Here is a 24651-nt window from a genome sequence, read left to right as displayed (position 1 = left end):
TTGCTTTGACGATATCTTGTTTATCTGAGTTCAATTTCATTATGTTTAGGTAGGTACAAATGTCTGGAATGGCAAAGGATGAAGATTCAGGCAGTCCCAGTTGGGCTTCTTCTTCATTTTTATGCAGACAACAGAGGATGTGGCAAGAGCCGTTGCTGCTGCTGCAACTGTTGTTAATTCGCCAAGGCCATCTGTAATATTTTCATCTAAAGATGATCATAGTAGTGGCAATCTTCAAAGGTTCCAGAATCATGTTTCAAAATTAATAAAAGGCTTCTCACGCACTTCTGATGTTAAAGTTGCAAATTACAATCCTGAAGTCCTAACAAGTCAGAAGCGACAATGGGCAGAAAACTTTCAGTTGCAGTACTTGGTAAAATATTTTTCTAAGATACACCAAAATATATGTTCATTCTACTTGTTCTCTTCCAAACTAGAATGAACACCTGCGCTGTTTGTCATTATGGGGTCTGCTGCTTCTGGAATTGTGTGCGCCCCGGTCTTGTTTCCTTCTTGATTGTTCGTTTCTAAAATATGTTATATTTTTGGATCTGCTGCTATTTCTTTTTTGGTCCAATCCCTTGTATTTAAGCTGCATTTCATGCAAATTACAAAGACTACATAGGCTGCTTTTTACTTCCAGGTTTTCAGCTTATACCTCTTTCTGGTTTATCTCTTTGTTGTTTGGTTCTAATATCTATTAGTTGAATCTGCTGCTATTTCTGTTTGGTTCAAGTTTTTCTGCGGTCTTACTTCAAGGTTCACAGCATTCTCAGTTTTAGGCATTACACAACCTTCTTGTCTAATGACAAAAACTCATGAAACTGTGTTGTCAATACATTTTTCTCATAGATGCTCTTGATTGAGTGCGCAGGACCATAGGTCTTGGAAGGAGCCGACACGGCTGTTTGAAAGCATGGTGGTTGTGGGACTTCATCCTAATTGTGACATTCAGGCACTGCAGAGGCAATATGTTGAAAGAAAATCTGAAGGTTCTGGTAAATTTAGAAGTTCACTTGGCCATCAGAATCAGTCCCGCGTAGAACCCAGTTTCGAGCCACAGGTTCTTAGACTTCTTAACAGATCTTAGTTTATTATCAAAACTACCAGTACTATTACCATTATTATTACAGTTTTATTGTAATGATTGCTATTATTTTTATTCACTTTTTAATTAATTTGGTTAAAATTGTCATATCATGAACGCTGCATGTTTGGACTTTTTTCAGGTCTTGTTTGTTTACCCTCCAGAAAAACATCTGCCTCTTAAATACAAGGATCTCGTCTCCTTCTGCTTTCCTGGAGGCCTCGAGGTCAGGAGTATGCTTGAATCTACCTGTATATATTTGTAGTATATCTGAGTGTTTGTGGTTGTTAAAAACCATTAAAAAAATCAATTTTTAGAGGGAATTTTGTTTCTAGGGAGGTTGATATTGTTGAACATCATCTGTTAAACTAATTTAAATGTGCCTATTAAGTCAGAGTGCGCATCCACTGTTAAACTAATTAATTACAAGGTTTTACTCATTCAATTATTTGCCGCAAATGGTAGTTCATGACTTGATATATGTGAGGAGTCTCAAAGTTATCTGTTCTTGTATTTATTTATTTCTGCATATCTAGAAAGCTTTTGCTGAGGTCTTAATTTTTCCTGGATGTAATTGTAGGTTCGTGCTGTCGAGAGAACCCCTTCCATGAGTGAGTTGAACGAAATTCTTCTTGGGCAGGTAGCTTAGCTACTTTGTGCTCCCACTGATTCTACTTATTACTTTGTAGGACTTTTTTTTTGGTTCATATTGGATTGATGCATGATCGTATTTATTCCTTTTGCCTCTTAACTAAGTGATGAATTGTGATATCCATCCTTGCTAATCCGATTTCACTGTTGAACTCCTCGGTAAAGAGAGTTGGAACCCTGTAATTCTAAAAGAATTTTGTATCCTCCAGAATTCTTCTCTTTGGAACATATTTTCACATAAGGTGCCATGTTCTGGTTATTTGAAATTTATGTCACAGTCAATCATAACTTTGTCATTCTGATCCTTGCTTTTCGTGGATTCTCAAGCTGGCAATTCGTTTCAGGATCATGATTCCCCAACCATTTTATACTTCCTATCAATTGAGAGTTTGTCTTTCTCAGGCTTTAGCTGTTGGCATTAGCATATATCAAACAGTTTGGGGTTGTTCTTCTTTTCCCATATTAACTATGTCAAAGCCTAATAATTAGATCTTGATTGACTTCTAACTGCTGTGCAACCATTCTATTTCGCCTTGCTGGAAATATTGTAATCTGTTAAATCCTGATTCCCTGAGGTGTGGTTTGTTTTCTACAGGAACACCTTAAACAAAGTGATCTGTCATTTGTATTCAGGCTACAGGTAGGTGCATCAATCTTATCTTTTACTCCATGTCCGCCATGCTTTTGCATTTCTTCTATGGATATTCTTGATTAGGCATGGTGTATATTTAGTTTGTGTTCTGGACTAATGAAAGGAGGCAGCTGGTCTGACAATTCATTGCCTCCATTTTGCAAATTAGACTATGTGCCTTGCTTACCAATACTTTTTCTGTCTAAAATAGGAGTCACTTGTTTACTATGTAGACATCTATGGAGGTTTAATTTTATAATCTCAATTGTCTTAGGTTTACTATTTGACCATGGGAAACTAACATAAGTGAAGTGTCTTTTAGTTAGACTGGTGTTAGTTTGGGTTCTTGCTTTGGATGTACTTCTGATTATGTACCTTGGTCAGTATTTAGGTTATGTTTGTGGTTTACCTATGTTATGTGATGCAAAAAGCTCTTTTCAGTAATTCTTTTGAAGCTCTAAAAACTAAGTCAAATTGTTAGATTGTTGCTGTTTGAAAATATTTCATTTACTTGATTGTCTGTTCTAGGGCTGAAACTTCAAAACCTTGATAGAAGATAAAAAAAGATTGTCAGTTTATACCATTAAATTTTGGTTACAGTTAAAGGAATGAGTTTTATATGATGGCTCAATTTGCTCTCATGTCATTCTGAACTTTTACCTAATGAAGACACTGTCAAATAAGTAACTTGTCTGGTGAGTACCTAAAAAGTGATTGTTCCAGTCCCTGCCTGTGTTGGGAGATGAACAGAAAAATTTAGCTACCTTAAGATAAACGGATCAAATATTGTTGAGACAATAAAAGCTGGTGGTCCATTACATTGCTCCTGGCTTCCAGACATTTTTTAATCCTGTCTTGGCACTTGTTTGTACTTATAACGTCTTCTTTTTCCCCCCAACAGGGTGCTGATAATTCAACACTTTATGGGTGCTGTGTCTTGGTTGAAGAATTAGTACAAAAGCCCTCGGGATTGCTCTCCCTGATTTCCGATAAGCAGCCACCATCATCTTTGAGACGTCATATATTAACCACACAGAGATGTTATTGCATTCTTTCAAGGGTCCCATTTTTTGAATTGCACTTTGGTGTATTAAATAGGTGAGTGTTTATACGGAGTTAACTGATGAGAAGTAGGGTGCATGCAGAAAATATTTGCACTTCTATCATGCTTTCAATGTATTACTTTTGGAGAAGATGGATCTGTTAACTGTCAAATCTCTTTTGTAGACACTTCATGCTCTATGAAATACTGAAATAATGTGTAAAGGAGTTTATTCTGATTGAGAGGGGGTTTCACTGGATTACTTCCTCGTAATTTCTTAAACTTCACGTTAGTATTTCCTATATTTTGTGAAACTATGGTTTCAAGGAATTATTGTTACTGAAGACGTTATATATGCCCATATTTCTGTTTGAGGAAATAAGTTATTATTGTCAAGTCTCATCAAATCATAGTACTTATATTTTCTAGTAGTTTTTTTATATATAGATTGGAAGATTGGGCCCTTTATGAACGAGTTATAACTTAGAAAATTTTTCCCTTTAAATTTTTTGGCAGTTGGCTCATATTGCTTGCTTCATGATCATGTACTCATTGTTGTGCTGTGTGATGCTTATAAATATTTATTTTTAATTTTATATGTATGATTTGACTCGTTTGTGCTAATATCTCTGTAGCATCTTCACCCAAGAAAGGCTAGAGCGGTTGACAAAAAGTATTGGAGATTTAAATTTAGAATTCGTTGAAGGTAACCATGAGGAGGAACCCCCAGAGGACAATCCTGAGAGCGTCTTGGTGGATACTAGACCAACAGAAGACAGAGCTGATGAAATGGTGATAATCCCAGACTCAAGCTCAGGAAATTCCATTCCTGAAAGCGTTGTGGGTGATGATAATCACTCAGAGCACCAAATGGCTAATGGAAAATTGCCGAAATTGAAGGAGAATGCTGGTGATGAAATTGTTGTACCAGTTGATTCTGAATCTGAACAGACAACTACCAAAGGTGAACCTGGCACTATGAGTTCTGAGGATAGTGATTTATATGGAGACACCTATGCAGCAAACAAGCAATCAGAAGATAAGCGCTTCCCAAATGCTATTCTGCCGCTATTGCGCTATAGCCAGTATGAAGCTCTGAATCTTCCTGCAGGTATAATCATCAGACTGTCCAGGTCTTTGCTTAGTATTTGTATGATGATGGCATTATGATATCAAACAGCAAAAGAAATCCGGACTTCCTTTACAGTTTTTAGTTATACTAGTAGTTAGTAGTAGTTAGTTATTAAAAGCTAAATATTGGTTATAACTATGAACTCTTCTTTTGCTAATATGCTAACATATCCTGCATGGCGGGGTGTCGCTTTCCTGTTTTGTAAGTTGTATTCTGCGTTAGAAAACCTTATTATCTCCCAACATTTTGATAATTGTGGGGTAAAGTGTTTTATTTTGAAAAAAATCCAGAACATTTATCTTCCCCCCCCCCTTTTTAATCAGAGGGATTCATGATAAGGTTTTGAAGAACTAGTTTTCAATGGTGCAGAAACTTGGTGATGTATTAGCCCTGGTGATTGACATAACTCACACAGTGAGTAAATGAATTGTATCCATTGCTAACAAACGCAGCCCATTGTTTCTGTTTGTTCCTTCTATTACAGATGTGTGGCAGTTGCTTGCTTCCCTTTATTCTGTGTCATTTATTAGATTATTTCTCATTCTTTTTAGTGATGAAGCTTTTCTATGTTCTCTGCTTTTTGTAGTTTCCAAGGTTCACCTTGTGAAGACAGAAATTTTAGGAGTGATATTGATGATACTGAGACAGAAGAGGCTTCTATTTCTGGGCAAGAAGATTTAAATGATCTTCTAGATATTCTTGAATGGGCTAAGGTTTGCAGTTGTTATTTTTTTTGCCTTTTGATTTTTTTTATTGTTCTAATATCTTATTGCTGATTACCTTGTTCTGATTACCAGGAAATAACAATGGACCATTACAGATTATAAGCGAGTATTATCGATTAGGTTGCCCTGCGAGGGGCTCATCACTTAGGTTTCATCCAATGGAGCACCTACATCCCCTGGAATATCATAGACAAGATGAGACTGTTCTTCGGCTGGCTGGTTCAACTTTTGATTTGAAATCTTTTAAAACAGGTCTGGAATGGGCTGAGGTATGTTGTCGTGATATATTTGACTTTGAGTGAACATTTGCTTTCATTCCTCTTTAGATGAAGGAGTTATATGTCCTTTAGGTAGTGCCATGTTCAATAGGCATATGCTTGTTCTAAAACATTGCACTCATTTCTTTTTGTCAGGCGCAAAACGCACTTCTTGCAGAGGAGGAGGCAACTGCATTATCTATATGGGCTGTAGCTTGCATATGTGGTACCTTAAAACTTGAAAATGTAAATTTTATGTCCCAATCTTAGGTTTCTATGGCATTGCAGTTCTTTATTATGCTTTTTCCCAGACATTCATTTTACTTTTCCTATATCCAGTGAGTTAGAACGGGTGAATTATTTTTTGATGTTGTATTTCTGTGGTGATCATTAGATCATGCTTTTTAACGGGACAAAATCAGAGAGGGGGAGGGGGAGAGAGCAGGGGGATTGAAATGTCATACGTTGGTCATATTGTTCAAAACCAGCATCTATTTGATTGTAAAAATATCACTTTATTAATTGATGTGGTTTTCACCTTCAAAGTGAAAATTGTATACAAATAATCAATTTGTTCCCTTACCCTGTAGCCAAAGCCAAATTAGAGAGAGAAGTTACATGGCAGTCTTCATTAATGATCTGAGTATAACAGTATTGCATTGCTTGTCTGGAAGTTTTACAACTTCATGTTGGTTCAATTGATTGCCTCTCCATGCTGCAGGTTTTAGCATTTTTTGCCGGAGCTCTGTTGGAGAAGCAGATAGTAGTTGTCTGCTCTAACTTGGTATGTTTAGTTTTTGCCCTTATTAACAGTGTTTTGAATACGATGATGTACCTTTTTTAACTGTTACTTCTCTGTTGTTTATCTCGATGCATTATCTAGGATTTTCCCTTGGGAAGGTTTGTTATTCCTCTATTGATAGGTTCCTGTCTTCTTGGTATTTACATTTGCTATGGGGTGTCTTTTCTTTACTGGTCGATGTGCTCATTCCTATTACGGTTGTTGCCTATTCCTAAGCATAAAACGCGTTAGTTGCTTGCATTTGCATCCATTAGCTTCACCAAAACACGTTAGTTGTTTGCATTCGCATCCTCTAGTTTCACGAGTTACTAATATTTGAACTGAATAAAGTGTGGCTAAGGTATTCCTTATTTGAATATTATTGACAATTGTGTTTGATACTTAATTGTGATTTGCAATAAACTGACATCCAAATTCAATCATGTATGAACTACTTGATAGGTATAAATTTGCAGCTGTTGGTTTTTTATTTATAACTTTAGTTTTCTTTGACGATCAGGGCATCTTATCTGCTTCAGTCTTATCAGTTATCCCTCTAATCCGCCCCTACCAATGGCAAAGCCTACTGATGCCGGTTTGATTTCTCTCTCTTAAGCAAATAGTTATTAATCCACAGTATCATTCTTCTACCTATCTGCTGACATTTGATCCATGCTTGACCTGCCAGGTTTTACCAAATGATATGCTGGAGTTTTTGGACGCACCTGTCCCCTATGTAGTGAGTATCCTATTCTTCCTGTTACTATTTGACTTGAAGTCAGGTCATAGGCTGTTTTGCATTTGGTATGCGTACTCTGTGCTTGCCCTTGTATACGTTCTGTACTGGATATGTCTTTCTAGAGCTTGCAAAACTTGTTTGTAATACTTTTCATACATGGAAAATATAGTTGAGATTTGAGAAGATAGGCTCGCCAATAGAAGATGTGCCTTTCAATTTGGTTTTGACCTTTTCGTGTCTTGGTTATTTCTGTTGATGGCATGCACTTCTGACATGACTGGCTGACGTATTAATTTTCTAGGTTGGTGTCAAGCACAAGACAAACGAATTACAGTCAAAGTTAACCAATGTTGTGCTGGTTGATGCCAACAGAAACCAGGTTTGTATCTCTTTCTGCTAAAATTCGTTTTGTCTTTTCCCCTCAGTTTATCATTCAATGTGCACGACTTCTCCTTTTCTACGGTTCTAAAGGTTTGTGTCCACACAAATTGAATCATTATTCTATGCATCATTCTCTATTTCAATTTCTCACCTTATTCTTGTGCAATGTTTTGGAAAATTTGTACTGCTGATGAACACCAGTGCCGTAGAAAATAATTTTGCGGCTAACTAAAAGACAAATTTACTTTGGAGTTTAAATTAGATCCACTGCGTGGTCTCTGGCTAATGGAATTACACAAAAATTCTTCCTAATCAGATTATAATCTTGCCAGAGTGTAAGCCTTAGCAAGATAGGCTACGGTTCTGGAGATAAACACATACATAGAACACCTTCCTCTGGTATTTGAGGAACGTCTCAAACATCACTCATGTATGCGTCGCCTCTCACTGATCCAATCACCCAAGATATATTCCTTGGTGCCTTGCTTCTTCTCTCACTAACACATCACACACCCCACAAGATTTCATCCTTGGCCCGTTGGTTATGGGGCCTATCAGATTTGACAGAACGCAAGTCTAACCAGATGGGATGTCTACATAGAAAATAACGGAAGACATACACTAGCATTCAAGAGGCTGGTCTTCTAATTCACTTCCTGATTTTTTTACCCTATTCTGACCCAAAACACTATATGCATCACTCTCTTACTCTCAATCACATCTCACAAATCCCATGAGAATTCAGCCCTGGCCCAATGTTTATGGGGCCCATCCCTGACAAAGAAAAGTGAGCTGGGTAAGGTTTGAAACTGAATCATATTAGGACTTGGTAAATGGAAGATGGCCTTGTCATCACACGGTAGTACTGTGGAACAATAATATAATTACACAGTGCTGATAACACAATATTTATAGCTTCTGAAATTCTCCAGAATACGGATTGCTGATTATAAATACTGCTACATATGCTGCAAGGGTTAGGGATAACTTCCTATTGCTCTAAGAAATAGGCTTTTCCTTGTGCTAAATATTTAACCCAAGAAACCCAAACATCAACATGAGACAGAGATCATAAAAACCTGACTAGGGATTATAAAAATTACCACGGGGCATTTTTATTTTCAAGAAATTTTCTTGTTTAATATCTTCAGGGTATTTTTCAATTTAGAATTTCTTTATTCATTAAAATCTGGATGTCTTCATTTTTAGTGACAATCAATTTGCCCCTCTTCATTTTTATCAATACCATTCTCCAATTAATACTCAAAAGTACAATTTTTATCTGAATATGGACTTCCATGGTTCAAAGTCTTAATCCACTTGAACTTTGTCGCTTGAGAACCTTGTTGCCATTTTAAATTGGCAGTCTATCAATGGCTGTATATTGCCCCTCCATACCAGTCACAGAACATAAGAGAAATGAAACTTTCATGGCTGCTAAGATGAGTGCATGCGCACTGGCCAAAATAACAGGTTCAGCAATACAATACAAGATGAACAAGAGGAGGGAAAAAACTGCTTGGCAGCAGAAGAAAAGTTGATTATGAAAGATAAATGGGAAAATGAAAGGGAATTAGGCATTTTTGTTTAAGAACCAAGAAAATGCCAATTTATTGTTCTTAAAATTCTTGGAGATGTGAACTTAATTTTCCAAGAAAAATGTTATTAGTTATATGAACAACTTTTCATGTCTGCTTTTGGTTTTCAGCCGAAATGAAAATAGGTAGTGATAAAAGCAAACTCTCTCTGAGGCACCAAATATTAAGTTGAGTAAATTGAAGCATTTGAGCTGTTACCAAACCTGCCAATGCTTAATGTTTTTTAACCTTGTCAAGCTTAACTAACGTCACAATGAGGCCTGATGTCGAAACTGTAACTGGGGTGTTTGATGTCAGAACTATGCTGCTTTTATTCTTCTTTTCCAAATCAACATTGGTGAGCTCAGTGGTTTCATCTCAGTTGGTATTTGGAAAATAAATAGAAGAAAAACAAAGGAGTAATTATAAAAGTATTCTGACGTTGGGCTCATGTAAGCCAAAATGAATGCGGCTTAATGCCTACCAAAGTGGTTTCTGGACTTACTGCTGTTGTGTTCCAATAGGTGAAGTCATCAACAATGCCGCTGTTGCCCCGACAAAAAGAACTAGTCTCTGCTCTACGTCCTCATCATGCAAAACTTGTAGGGGAAAGTTACTTGGCTAGAAAAAGGCCAATGTATGAGTGCACCGAAGTGCAGGTGTGTTTTCTCCTAATGATCTCTTGGATCATTTCTACTTTTGAGCATGTTGAACGATATTATGGATGTCAGTCTTGTTGTGATGCCATTATATGCTAAACGATTTAAAAATCAATTTACATTCTTGACCTTTTAATTTTGCATTATGCTGTACATCTCCAGAAGAATTCTGAGGGTATTTCAATTTGTGAAGAACTTTCCCTTGTTGTTATGGTCTTTCTCATATTATTAGTCACCGTGTCATCAAATTCTTATGTGTTGATTTCCCTGCAGGTTGAAGCTGCCAAGGGCTTCCTATCAGTGTTGAGATCTTACTTGGATTCTCTTTGCTGTAACATTCGTTCCCACACAATTACTAATGTACAGTCCAATGATGATAAGGTCTGTGTTTTCTCCTCAAGTTAAATCTAGTTTGACATATTGATTTGATGGCCTTCTTTCATTCTCATTTCTTTTAGCTGTTTTAAGCATGTCTGGAAAGTAAAGTAAAATCTATTTAAACAAAGTCTTTTATAGTGAAAATGTGTCCTATAACACCACTGCAAAACCTTATTTTTGCTTGCAAGTAATTTAGCTGTTTTATGGCCATCTTTCATTCTCATTTCTTTTAGCTGTTTTAAGCATGTCTGGAAAGTAAAGTACAATCCATTTAAACAAACAACAAAGACTTTTATAGTTAAAATGTGTCCTGTAACACCACTGCAAAACCTTATTTTTGCTTACAGGTAATTATTGACAAAACCAATGAATCTAGTGATTTGACATGCATAATCCTGGAATATCTAAGACTCTTAACAATGCATTAGTTTAAGGTGTGCGCCGCTTATTAGGCTATTGATGCTAAGTCTGAATCATTATTTCAGTCTCCCTTGGGTAACGGATGACAGGCAGATAAACTTGCTGCAAGTTGCCATGTTCAGTTAGCCAAAAAAGGGACACACACTAACTCTCTCTCTCTATACACACACATATATATATAATATATATATAAATGCAATATTAGAGACTAGATCGTATAAAACGGGAAATTGTATCCGAAAGTTGTGCATTGAGGCATGCCATCATTTATGAAGAGCATACTGTGATGATTACTAATTTTGATCTTTTTCCAATAACTTGCTGCTCCAGGTATCCTTGCTTTTGAAGGAAAGTTTCATTGATTCGTTTGCATATCGTGATCAGCCTTTCATGAAGGTATGTTTCCTGAGCTCGCGTTTTAATTATGTGGAAAAGAGATTCCCTTCTTGTAAGCAGTGATATGAGCTAAGTTGCAAAATCTGTCTGATATTCTACTAATTTGGAATATATTTTCTGCATTTGTTCCTTGTGCCAAACAGCTCTTCGTGGATACACAGCTATTTTCTGTCCATACAGATCTTGTTCTTTCTTTCTTCCAAAAGGAATAGGGCTGCCTGCCAAGCTAAAATTTCTTGGAGTGGTACTGCCTTGCTGCTAAGATTAAACGTAAGCTAGTCATTCACCCAAAAAAAAAAAAAAACGTAAGCTAGTCATTGTATAATTTTTCTTGAAATTATGATTGGGTTTAAATTATATCCATTTGACATGCACCCCAAGTCTCCCCATTCCTCCTTAATGTATTCCTATTTTTGGCTTTTCGCGGGACCTGTAAATAATTAGTGAAATAGTATATGAAAGCTATAAATTATTATAGGGGTTTACATCATATGTACATGACAATTTTCCCAGCACTATAATGAGAGGCTGTGAACCATATCATGCAAAATGTAAGTAGTGCCTATAAATTTTCTTTTTATTATTTTTTGGTTATAATTTTCATTTTATTTTGTATCAAATATCTCTGTGCAGAACAAGTATCTCTTCACTAATCCAGCCCCTACCGACTCACCAACACCAGATATCAAACTCTTTAAAAGCCCGACGACTGAAGACCCCAAGCCTTCCATTAATGAGCATAAAATATAAAAATAGAAATGGTGAAGTTCACTTTAAATTTTATATAATATTCAAAACAAAATGGCTAACTGTTTAGAAAATAGCAATTGTCTTAAGAGTCACTCGCTATGCGGAAAACAAAAGGTTATTTCATTAACCCACATTGTGAAACACAAACTTATGTAGAAATAGTGAAGGGTAACCAAACATTTTTGTGAGTTTATTTATGGGAAAATTATGTACAGATCTCACAGAAGAGATTTTATTCATCTAAGATCTCATGAAATGGCAAAATTACTGACAGGTCCTAAGGGACTTTAGAGTAATATATTTTATTTGTAAAATGACATTACTGCCCCTCACATTCTAAATTCATATTTGCTCTGTCGTTGCGATTTACAACCTCAGCAGTGACTATGAACAACCCAATAAGAAGATGTTAACAACTTAAGCAGTATTCATTAACAACTTATTTTATAGAACCACATAAGAGTAAATTATAACCAAATAATATAATACAACAACTTTAACACTAAAATAGGAAGTTTTTCGAAGCCATTAAGAACTTTAACTAAATATACTAGGATTATAACGAAATTTTAATGCCGAGATCTATTAACAACTTTAACAGTAAGTATTACTAACCCAAGGAGAGTTGTTGACAATTTAGACAGTATCTGTTAACAATTGACTTTATAGGATAATATAACCTCTAACAACTATATAAGATTAACTTTAACACTATTTAGTTATAATTTAGTTAGTTATAGTTAGAGGTTATATTATCCTATAAAATTAGTTGTTAACAGACAATGCTAAGATTGTTAACAGTTCTCCTTAGGTTATTAATACTTACGTTGAGGTTGTCAATAGATCTCCGTATTAAAATTTTGCTATAATCCTATTGGGTTTAGTTAAAATTCTTAATGATTTAAAAAGCTTCCTATTTTAGTGTTAAAGTTGTTGTATTATACTATTTGGTTATAATTTACTCTTATGTGGAGGTTATGTGACCCTATAAAGTAAGTTGTTAACGAATACTGTTTAGGTTCTCAACACCTTCTCATTGGATTGTTAATAGTCGCTGCTGAGGTTGTAAATTGTAATGACAGAACAAATATGAATTTAGAATGTGAGGGGCAGTAATGTCATTTTACAAATAGAATATATTACTCTAAGGTCCCTTGAGACCTGTCAGTAATTTTGACATTTGTGAGACCTCAGATAAATAAAATCTCTTTTGTGGGGCATGTGTGTAATTTTCTCTTTATTTATTCTTCCGGTAGTCGCATTTATAACTGTCATCAATCCCTGGCATTTACCTTACCACTTCTATTTCTCAACATTATAGCTTGATCTCGGTAAAAAAAGTATAATAGATAATGAGTGTTATGGTTTAAAAAAAAAAAAAAGCCCTGAACTTTCACTTCTCACCAAAAAAAAAAAATAAAATAAATAAAGGACATTGATATCTGATACACAGGGTCATACACCGTGTGGGAGAGCAAGGAGTGAAGTATTAAATGGATAATAAAGAGGCTTGGTGGGGTGGTCCATGAAATGAGCAGGAGGGTGGCAGGGTGCTGGGTGGTAGCTTTAAAACCAGATGGCTACAGTAAAGACACTGGGATTTGGGGCACCTGTGCGTGCCACTCTCTCTAACATTTTGGTGTGTTTTTGTACCTTTGATCCTTAAATGTCCCCTTGTTTTCGGTAACTTGGTTTCTTCCTTCTGCTCTTTCACATTTAAAGCTCTTTCTTCCTTGTGTACTTGCATTTCTCTCTCTCTCTCTCTTAATTCCATTTTTGAAGCTGCATGCTTTGCTTTCCTCTTCCTTTCACTCCAACCCAATTCTTTGCTTTCCGGTAAATGCCACAATTTGTTTACTTTCAAGTCTACGTTTATTTAGGTGATACACTAACCACGTTCATACTAGTATCTAATTATTACTACAGAATCATATAACTATGTTGTTAATAATTCTAATAATTTTATGTTTTTATTAAAACTATGCCGGATTTAAATGGACAACGTGATTTCCATATTTGTCAGACTTGTTTTGTCCTATATTTTTGGACTAAGATAAGACTTGGTATTCTCTTTGTCCTCCTTAACCCCATATATATTGGATGTTTGGATGGAGATTGGAGAGAAACTCAGAAAAGATAGGAATGAAAATAGTTTCTTTTTCTTGTTCAAATAACAAGGAAGCAACAATGGAAGGGGCAATCTTATAGTTTTTAGTTTTTAAAACAAAAGACATTTGGGAGAGGAAATATGATTTCAATAATCAGCACAAATGAAGAAAAAAAAATGAAGAGGCATGAGAATAAATAAGGTATATCTCCCCATTTAGCTTTAAATGTTAATTATAATAATATTTGATTGTGTTAATTACTTATGGAATCATACCAGTTTATTTTAATTATTAAGTAAGTATCACTTTTATATTTAGCAAACCTTTTTTGTCATGCTAATCTTTTCTCGTTTTGATTTTATTGGATGCCCCAATTTTTTTAATAAAAGATACAGTATAGTATAGGTTGATTATATTATTAAACTAACACAGCAGTTTTTTGCCAGAAAAATATCCACTGTCTAGCTAAGGTGTTTCATCTTTATTCATAAATAACCTTTGAAGTATCTTGAAAGCACAAATATAGAGTTTTCCAAATTAAAAAAAAACTATTAAGAAGACAAAATCAATTAAAATATGTGACAAGTAATTAATTCACAAGTTTTTGAATTTGAGCTTTTTATAAGTGATAACATACAATATCAAATTTGTGATCTAGCGCAAGTAAAGGCTACCGTTTGCTATTAAACCATAGGATTATTAATTGAACTCAAGTATGGAGAATTTTACATACATATACTTGGATTAGATTCTGAGAATAAATTTTCAAAAGCAAAAAATGAATTATGAGAATAAATTGTTAGAAGTTGTTCCATTCTATCCAACTATGGTTTAGGTATCCATATCAGATTTGACCAGACCAAAATTCAATCTAAAGTGTGGCTTGCTTTTTGAACAAGTTGGGTTTGGTAGCCTGTGATCCAGTTTGATCCAATGGGAACTCGATTTTGGATTAGACTGGACCACCTTGAGTATCGAATCGGAATAGATCACTAAATTTTTACACATCCTTACCAATAATCTTATAATAGGAGTGAGCATTCGGTTATTCAATTTGATTAACAGTGATAACCGAACTAACCGAATAAAGAAAATGTACATATTTACATAACTGAATCGAAACCAAATGCAACTAATCGAAATAACTTCGTTTCGGTTAGCTAGTTTATTCAATTAGTGGGCTTTTTTTTTAGCCTTTTCTATTCCAAACAGTATGACAGTAATCTGTATAACATACTAAAAGTCCAAACACTAATAATCTATTTGAAAGCCCATACAAGATCCAAAAGAGCATACAAATTGATAACAAATTTAAATTCAAACATAATAAAAGTCTAAACAAACAAACTACCAATGCAGCAACATTAACATTCAAAATTTTAGTACAGCATAACAAGAGTCCAAATAAATCCAACTAGCCTCCAAGCTCTCTTTATATGTAACATAACATGGTTATTCGGTTTTTTAACAATAAGGGAGACTGCTCAAAAAAGGAAAAGAAAAATAAGGAGGCCGGTCAAAAAGAAAGAAAATAGAGAAAGATTAAAAAATAAAAAATAGTTTTTTAATAAATTTTGGTTATTCAGTTATAACTGAAATACTTTAAAAGACACTGAACTGAACATCGATAATTGAAATAACCAAAATAATTAACTGGAAAAAAAAACCGAATTAACCAAACCGAAAAATTGAATTAAATTTGGTTAGATTTAGTATTCAATTACGATTCGATTTTATTCACCCCTACCTTATAATCTTACGTGACATGAAAATTTTGTTGTAAGTGAGAGACTATAAGTACGATCTCATTTCTACTGTTCTGGTAAAAAAAAAATTCTCATTTGTAATATCATACTGATTGTGGTAGTGTGTACCCATCTAATTCAAAAAACGAAAAAAAGAAAAGAAAAAGAAAGCCCTCCCAAACACTCAATATTTTTTTTTTGACCGAAAACCACCCAATAAGTTGGAACTTTGCTTAAGTCGAGACATTAGAAAAATGAAAAAAAAAGAAAGTATTTTCTTGAAAGGATTATAATGAAGTCACAAACAAGGAAAATAATTAAAAGCAAATTTCAGAGGTTATCATTCTCGCTATAAGACTTGTCATTATAGGCTGTTAAGGTTGTTATTGAGATTTTTTTAGTAATTATTTTTTTCATGTAGAACTTGATTGTAATTTTTTTGTATTTTCTTAAACCGGAAAAAAAAAGTGAAAAAGGAATGGACCTACCAGTGGCAGGAGGATGAGAAGAGTGCTAAAGAATGCATAACAGTACAGTACTGTCCCTGCCATTGTTTTCATTACAGGAATGGTTGCCACAGAATTCAATCCAACCAAACTTGTTCATTGCCTCTCTCTCTATCTCTTCAAACCTTCTGTTGACTCATCCCGTTTTTCCTGACTCCACGTTCTTATCTGCAATCCACCACCCACAAAATCCATCACTTTTAATCTTTTCCCTTTCCCTCTACTTCTTTCTATCTCGCTTTAACCCAACTAATTAATTACCACCTCTCTTTCTCTCTCTCTCTGTACTAATAATAACAACAAGGTTTGCAGAGAGCAATTAGTAATAAGTTTGACTGTGAAGAACGTATAGTATTTTGGGAAATTGATGACAGTCAGAAAACATGATACTACTATAATATATCAGGAAAGCCTATGAGTCTATTGTCGCAACATGATATGGACATGCCCTTAGTTTATGTTGTCTTCTGCGGTTCTGCCACTCCTAAACAAAACTGACCAAGTTGCTTAACACGTGCTTTGCAGCCCTTTTTCATCATTAAACTAATCTATAATCTACATAGCTAGGCTTAATTAAAAAACAGAGTTCAACAGATAACTTTTGTTGGAGGGAACCTTGCAACCAGTTTATTAATTACTAGGAACAGTAACGTGATGAGTGTGTGTGTGCTGTAAGGGCCAAAAGTGGGAGTGAGTGAGTGGCACTCTCAATATGGCGAGATGGAAAAAGGCAAGGAGATGGTGAGTGACGGGGTCTGAGACTCTGAGGTAAAGGAACAGAAAAAGTAAAAGAGTTAGTAGCAGTAAAAGCTGAAACCGTACAATCTTCTCAGACAGGCATTACCTTCTGGGAGAGACCAGTTCTTCAATTCAATAATACTACTCTCTCTCCCTCTCATGTACAAGCTGCGATACCAATAAAAACTATTTCCCTCTTTTGTTTTGTTTTGGGGTCTTTGCTTTTCTCTCTCTTCCCCCCTCTCCCCCCTTTAGTTTAAGGATTTCCGTGGAGATATCAGAGACAAGAGCCTGACACAAACGCAGCTTACCTGCTGCTTCTGCTGCTGCACCTGCAGAAGCAGTATCATCAGAGAGGTGCAGTCATAATAAGATCAGAGAAAGAGAAAGGCATGGCATGCACCTCTGAATTCAGAACCACTAGTTTTATTCATGTACAGAAGATTCTGCAACCCAATGGTCCCTGAAATAAATATACCTACTCTACTACTCCTCCATCGCCTATTTATCCATGTTACATTCATGCTCATCTCTATACTGCCATACGCATATCTGACTCGACATATATAACGTGGTAGTATTCTCTTTTTTTTATTAAACATTGAATATTGAAGTGAGATGAGAAGAATCCCCACACACCCTGCTGCTATTGCTCACCGAAAAAGCCGACTCCGCACTGCACTGTCAAGTGTGCTAATTTAAACCAGATCTGTTTCTTTTGTTGCTTCCTATCATCGCTCTTGTGATTCCGTTTCTGTGTTTTGTTTTCGTCTCTCCTCTCTCTCTCTCTCTCTCTCTCTCTCGTCCTAGTATCTATCTCCCACTCTCTGGTTCGTGATGAACGGAGGAAGGAACAGGTTCCCTTTTACTCCATCACAGTGGCAAGAGCTTGAGCATCAAGCTCTTGTTTTCAAGTACATGGCTTCAGGTATTCCTATTCCTCCTGATCTCGTCTTCTCCATCAAAAGGGCCTCTCTCGACTCTCCTCTTTCTTCCAGGCTCTTGTCTCTCCCACCTCATCAGCACTGTAAGTTGTTTCTTCTCTCTTTCTCTGTGGATGAATTTAGGCCTTATATAACAGTTTCGTGCTTAAGGATGTTCGAGGAATTAATGGGGTTATGTTAATTAAAAGTTGGGTGGAACTACTTGGAGATGGGCCCGGGAAGGAAGATAGACACAGAACCAGGGAGGTGCAGAAGAACGGATGGGAAGAAGTGGAGGTGCTCCAAAGAAGCTTACCCAAATTCAAAGTACTGCGAGAGACACATGCACAGAGGAAATAACCGTTTGAGAAAACCTCTGCAGCAACAACAACAAGGTTTTAAAACAACGTTAAACCCGCCTACCAACAACACAAATTCCTCGACAATCACAAAAAGCAACAACACTCCTTCACTATCCCTCACAACTCATTCTTCATCCCTCTCACCTCTATCTGACCCCACCCACAATCATCATTCCTTCCTCTATAATCACCAGCCTTCAAGATCTTCTTCATCTGGTTTCAGCTTCTCTTTACAAGATGATAGTGCTTCTCACTTGTTAGTGACTTTTCTTTTTCTTCTCGTTTGATCCCTGGTTCATGTTTCTTTGTTAGTGATTTTTGTTTGCTTGCTTGTGTGTTTGGTGAAGTAGGAATAGTGGTTATGTTTATGATGGGCTGAAGGAAGAGGTGGACGAGCATGCTTTCTTCACAGAGCCTTCTGGGACGATGAGAAGCTTCTCTGCTTCATCAATGGAAGATTCTTCGTGGCATCTCACCCCACTCTCAATGAACTCATCGTCTTCCTCGAAACAGAGGAGCTACTCTGGTTTGTCCACCGAGTACTCTTCTTCCTTGCAGCTTCAAAATCAGAACCTTGGCGGAAGTACGAACCAGCAAGATCAAGATTGCTACATGCTGGGACTGGGGAAATCAGAAGAACCTCAGAATCAGAAGACTGTTCATCGCTTCTTGGATGAATGGCCCAACAAAAGCAAAAACTCGTGGCTTGATCTGGACGACAAATCATCCACAACCCAGCTTTCAATTTCCATTCCCACCACCACCTCTGACCATGGCCGTTTTCCAAGCTTCAATTTCAGAACCCACCAAGGTAAAAAAATTAATCAAACACACATACCCAACACCACTTTTTTCTCCTGTCATATCTCTAAAAATTTCCATTGATTTTTGCAGATGCTTGAGGTTTCAAGAATGTGGTCCCTGAATGAAAGGCCAATAATGTAAGATGAACTAAGTGGGGTTCATCAGATTCTGTCAGGCGGTCTTTTTCTCTAGAATGTGTTTAAATGCAAGATCAAATGGATGTGTCTCCGTGAAGGGGTCCAATGTGTAACGCAGTGGAATGCCAATGCTAATTCTAATTCTGTGTAGCTTTTTCAGTTCTGTTCTTTCTGTCATTTATATTATTCTAAATTATTGTTTTGTAATTTACCTCACCTGACATTTAATTCCATGCCTTTTATCTGTTCTTTTCCTTCCCCTGTTCCTCCTCCTGCATCATCAGATGGAAATTACAGTCTTTGGCGGGTATTTTGTTTATTAATTTTTTGAAAAGAAATATTTATCTATACTGATAATAACGATGCTAAACACTATAACGGACCTGAGGCCAACAAAAAGAGTGTTACGTACTTGTCTGGTAACCAAGTTATTTTTAATTTAATAAGCTAAATTACTCATTTGAAATTATATGAGTATATATATATATCAACAATCGCTAAACAAAATATGATGCTCCTTAATTTCGGACATCATATGATAATGGGCATGATTTGGGTTGAAAATCGTCCTCACATACGTTAAAATACGTAGCAAGAAAATTTTGACATTTATAGGGTGTTAAAAGAACTACCATAGTGTGTGTGTAATCCCGCATAAATTAATAAATTTTATTAAAAAAATGACTAAAGTGCAGATAAGATACTACCTCCGATTATAATTATAAGAGTGATTATAATTATAAGAGTTAGTTGATTAATTTGAGGAGATTAAGAAAATAAGGTAAGTTAGTTATTTGTAAAAAATATGTGTTGTCTTTCCTAAAATATCCTTACTAATTAAATTTATTGATTAGAACTACCATTATTAGAGGGACTATTTTGAAAAAAAAATACATAAATATAAGAGACAAAGTGAATTGAGATCTTATAATTAGAATCAAAATAAAAATCAAACGAGGTCTTATATTAAGACCCAGAAGTAGTATTTTCGAAGCATGCATGAGTAATTCCCCTCTGCAATTTTTTAAGTGGAAACAAAAAATATATATACACACATACATAAAAGACAATTACAATAGAGTACTTAAGTTGGTTATTCTGCTTATAAATTGCATTGCAAAAGTTTGCAATGATGAACAAAGGAAGGTTCCCCAACAAAAGGTTTCCCGCAGAAGAAATAGTAATAATACAAGTGTATATGCTAATATGTGCTTGCCGAGAAAATTAATATTTTTTTTTTAATGTATTTTCATTAGGTCTCAGTTATTCTGGGGTTTGCAGAGATCAGTGGTATTGTGAAGGACTTTCGAAAAAATAATATGGACCCAGGCCTGACCAGCCCATATGCCGGATCATTCTTGCCGGGCCAGAGCCGGACTCGCAATTTTTAAAACTGGGTCTAGTCGGATCCTCTTGAAACGACGACGTAACATGCTGGGTGGTGCCCCTGCAACTGCAAATCCATTCGCTGCCTTCTGGATTCGCGAGTGAGAAGCGGCGCTGCCTAGCAATTTACAGAGCGGAAGTGCTAGTGGTGCTTCCTTCAAGCTGGAGGATGACTGTCAAATGGTATTAACGAAATCAAATGATGGGTTTTTCCCTTATTTTCGATTCTTTTACGAGTACCCTACCAATAGTCAAATTTCTAATCTTTCGTTTTTCTTTTTTGGTTTTGTTTTAAGGGTTTTGCACTGGCAGCCCAACGCAGGAACTTTGGTGAATAGCCAAATTCTTAATGAAATTTCTCAGTGCGTTGAGAGCATCAATGGTGTCAAAGACGGAAGATGGAAAGCGACTCTAACATTCTATCGACCCAATTTACGAGGTTCTTGTCTAATGGCATTGTTAATATGTTTGAACTTTGAAGTCTTATTCATTAAAACCCCTCCGTTCCCGAAATCATGCCACCTCAATTCTGAATAATGCTGTTATTGTACTCAGACCCGTCGCTGCAGGCCGAATTTCCGCGTGATTTTCTGGGGATATCGCTTCTAGAGCAACCTCACAAATACTACTTCATAATTCGCGGCCAGAGGATCGTTCTTGAAGCAGATTCTTCAATTCTGACTATAATGGAGAAGCTGCAATCGTACAAGTCCAAGGTGGCACTCAATTTCGAGGTAGTTTTGCAAATTTGATGGTTTGCTTGTCTTGAAAGTTGGCATGCTCCTATAAATATTTTTGATTGACAGAAATATTCCCTTTTGGACTTGTGAGCTTGGTGGTTATTATGTTTGTGCTGAAGTGTTTCTAAATGTTTATCCTAATGGTGCAGGGTGTGGTGTATAAACTTGGTGACTTTCAGCTGAAAGTTGGAAAAGTTGCCACTAGTACTTCTGAAAGCCTGAGAGGAATTGTGATGGAGGTAAGAAAACATGAACCTTGATCTCACACACACACACACACACCCACCCACCTTTCTCTAGTTCTGTTTCTGTTTGTATCTACTTGAGATCGATACATGCTTGGTATTTGCTTTCGTTAGAAAGCTGTAGAATTTAAGAAATTGTTAGAAGTTGCTGGATGGGCTGTAATCTATACCATGCTCTATATGTCAGAAGCATACATGTCATGCAGAATTCATTTTCTTCCATCTATGCTCAGCATTCAGTTTTCGTCAATTCTGAATTAACTGTGTCATTTGTTTTACTTTCCAAAGAAAAACACTTCTTTCCTTTTGACTTCTTGATTATTTTTTTGTTGGTGGGGGGAGAGGAAAAGAATTTTGGTGTTTATACATGACTTCTATGTTTCCATCTGACTAAGACTGCTTGAAAGTATGGTGAAAAATGGCGAAGAATTGATGCACTGGATCCACTACTTGATTTTTCCCATTATTCCAGAACAAGAATCTGTAACTGACAATGACGGTGGTACATCTGGCAACTTCGATATTGGATTTTGTGGGAGATTGTAATAGCGTGTTTGCTTTTAGATAGGTCTTTTCCGTCACATGCCGCAATTAATATATAAAGTTGATTGTAGTTGAGGTTTTGAACAAGAATCGGTAACATGGATAGTCCTCCTGTATAATATATCATTGGGATTGTTTTCCTTGTGCCGCTTGATCACAACCTATTTGACTAAGAATGTGCTCTTGGAAATCTGTAATGTTAAGTGGGCTAGTGAATATAAAAATGGTGTTGTGAGCAGCCCATTTCTTGTTGTGGTGGAAAACAAAGTGGAATATCTAGAATTTTTTCCCCCTCCTAATCTACCATTCCCTTGGAATTATTTGTCCTAATCATAGTTTTGTTGGGTTTTTTTATAGTTGTTCTATGTTTAATGTGTTTGAAGTTTTCTGCAGTTTGAGTATCTCCCCATTTCATCCATGGAGAAATCTAGGCAGCTTATGGAAGAATTCCTTAACATGTGGCGAGAAATAGTGTCAAAAAAATCATTACCAGGTCAATTCATGCACGTGGAACCAAATTACGCAGAATATGGTCTGTTGGATAAATATACTTCGCAACATACAGCTGTTCTGTATGCTACTGCGTTCGCCCAACTCATTGTACAACAACAAGCCGGGCAGCCTACGAGGAATTAGGGAGACCGAATGGGTTCTATTTTCGCCTGTTACTTGACTGTCTGTTCTCTTCCCTCAAGTAATGTTTGAATCTAGGAGAATCGAGAAGAAAAGAAAGAGAGGTTGGATTTTACTCAAGGGAAGCGTCCAGATTAAGCTTTCCTTCTCAATTTTCTTGGACCCAAAAAGTTGAATACCATGCTGTCTAGCTTCTATGTGATTTTGTATTATTGCATGCAGCCACCTGGATCACCTTTGGTTTAGCTGGTGAAGTGGGAAAAAAATTAGGCCTTGCTAAGAGAGGTGAGGGAGAAAGCAGCAAGGATTATCCAGATGCTCTTCTGGTTGTGTTTGTTGCCAAAAGAAACAGAGCTGTTGCGTCCTTCAAATTCCCCCCAGTGGGAAGAATTGTGATTCAATGTCTTTTCAAGTATATAGTCATCTAAATCTATATGTCATGCTACCTCCGTTGTTAATTATATGACCTCATTTATAATCTACAAACAAAGTCTTATAATTAGAACCAAAGGTAGTATATTGTGTTTTCCTCTTATTGATCAAACTGCTGCACGCGCATCTCCTTAGTTTTTATTATTGATTCTTGAATCTTGATTTGGTAATGATTAAATTTATATTATGGAGCATTACATCGTCACTCTTATTGGCGGCAAAAGGGTCGTCTTCTAACGGTTTAGAATCTCAGACAGACTAGGTATTTTCTGTTCGTTTGGTTGTGTTCTCATTCCTTAGCCATCATTCCAACGGCAAACTTCATTGCTTCATGAAGGAATCATCACAACCTCCGGGAACCTGAGGAACGGTGACTCTCGTTTGCAATTTTGGTGACCATAGGTTACCAAATTTCCTGTTGGCGATGAAGCTTTCTATCCTAGCTATCTGATTCTGCAGTTTCTCCGTTCTCCCAGCGACGGCGGCGACGACGACGACCATATTAACCCTTTTAGCATTTTTTAACGAAATCTATCTAATGATATTCTAATCATTGGATTTCAATCGCAATTAAATAGTTCATTAAATGAACAATAATCGTAATTGCGTGTTTTTGTTACTCTTTTGATTTTTAATATAAAACTAAATTGTTAAGTTAATTTTAGTTTTAAATATAAAACTTATTTTTTATATTTATCATTTTTTCTTTGTTCTTTTTGATGAAACATCAGGGTATCCACCGGCGGACCCGATGACTAATCCCTTCGCTGGCTTGTAGGCACCTCGATAGGTGGGACAGCTAGTCCGGGGTTTTAAAGCTTTTCCATGCCCAAGGCAAGGATCGAACCCTCGACATTTGGTTAAGGGAAGATGATTATTTTTATTGATACTCTTTCAACCATAATCAAGTAAGTGAGAAGGGGAGGATATTAAGAAATATGATTATAATATTTTAGAAAAAACGTGTTATATTTTTTATACTTATTAACTTACTTGACTTTTTTAATCTAATTAGATTAGTTAAATAGGTCTTATATTAAGAATTCAAGAAGTATTTATTTGAGTCTCAAGTAGCACATAGGGGAAAATCACTGATGTTTTATACATATCAAACTCCCTCTCTCCAATCCACAATGTACTGCTTTAACCAAGTCATTAATATCAAAAAATTGATAGTTGACTCATTAAATTTGTTTTAAGTTCATTTTGTTCTAACTTTACCTATATTAAATGAGGATGTAAATGAGAGAAAAGAACATAAGAAGATTTAAATATTAATTACAGGAACAAATTTCATGAATAAGAATTAAATACTTTTCAAGTAAATTATATTTGAAACCAAATCATTCTCCTAGAAACAACTTATATTACGAATTGGAAGGAATATATTTAATTGTAATATTACCTTTTTCATTTAATACAACAAAATTAAATGCACACACACAAATATTAATGTTGGGTTCGAACTTAAAACCTCATCTAAGTGTGATAAAGGGTCTTACTGCTAACGTAAACTACCCAAAAACGATCTTAAAAAAAGCAAAGAGCACTTTAAGAAAAGAATTTTCAGAATATAACATTTAATTTATAGTTCTTAATTTAAAATATCAAATTAAATGTTAAGATAATAATTCAAATATATGTGAATTTTTATATCATAAATAGAATTATATTACATATATAATATTTTAGAGACTATATTCATTATATTAAGTTTTCTAATTACATATGACCATGTATCTT

At 35.7% G+C, this 24651-nt stretch overlaps 2 protein-coding genes and 1 pseudogene across 2 annotated transcripts; all 3 read left to right on the top strand.

The window, feature by feature from the left end:
- Window positions 1-68: 68 nt before the first annotated feature.
- LOC114729014 (uncharacterized) lies at window positions 69-11160 on the top strand (annotated as a pseudogene).
- A 6380-nt stretch (window positions 11161-17540) lies between these two features.
- Window positions 17541-18890, top strand: LOC114729009 (growth-regulating factor 5-like). The gene is made up of 4 exons (XM_028915949.1): window positions 17541-17730; window positions 17836-18244; window positions 18336-18799; window positions 18883-18890. The coding sequence occupies exons 1-4, from the start codon at window positions 17541-17543 to the stop codon at window positions 18888-18890; spliced, it is 1071 nt and encodes a 356-aa protein (XP_028771782.1).
- Window positions 18891-20397: 1507 nt separating this feature from the next.
- On the top strand, window positions 20398-23093 carry LOC114729015 (mediator of RNA polymerase II transcription subunit 20a). The gene is made up of 5 exons (XM_028915954.1): window positions 20398-20498; window positions 20612-20754; window positions 20871-21049; window positions 21205-21294; window positions 22237-23093. The coding sequence occupies exons 1-5, from the start codon at window positions 20485-20487 to the stop codon at window positions 22477-22479; spliced, it is 669 nt and encodes a 222-aa protein (XP_028771787.1). The 5' UTR covers window positions 20398-20484; the 3' UTR covers window positions 22480-23093.
- The last annotated feature ends 1558 nt before the right edge of the window (window positions 23094-24651 follow it).

This window comes from Neltuma alba, unplaced genomic scaffold, assembly GCF_004799145.2.
Source record: "Neltuma alba isolate B1F8T4 unplaced genomic scaffold, ASM479914v2 tig00012596_pilon, whole genome shotgun sequence".
Classification (NCBI taxonomy): domain Eukaryota; kingdom Viridiplantae; phylum Streptophyta; class Magnoliopsida; order Fabales; family Fabaceae; genus Neltuma; species Neltuma alba.
This window is presented reverse-complemented; position numbering and strand designations above follow the sequence as displayed.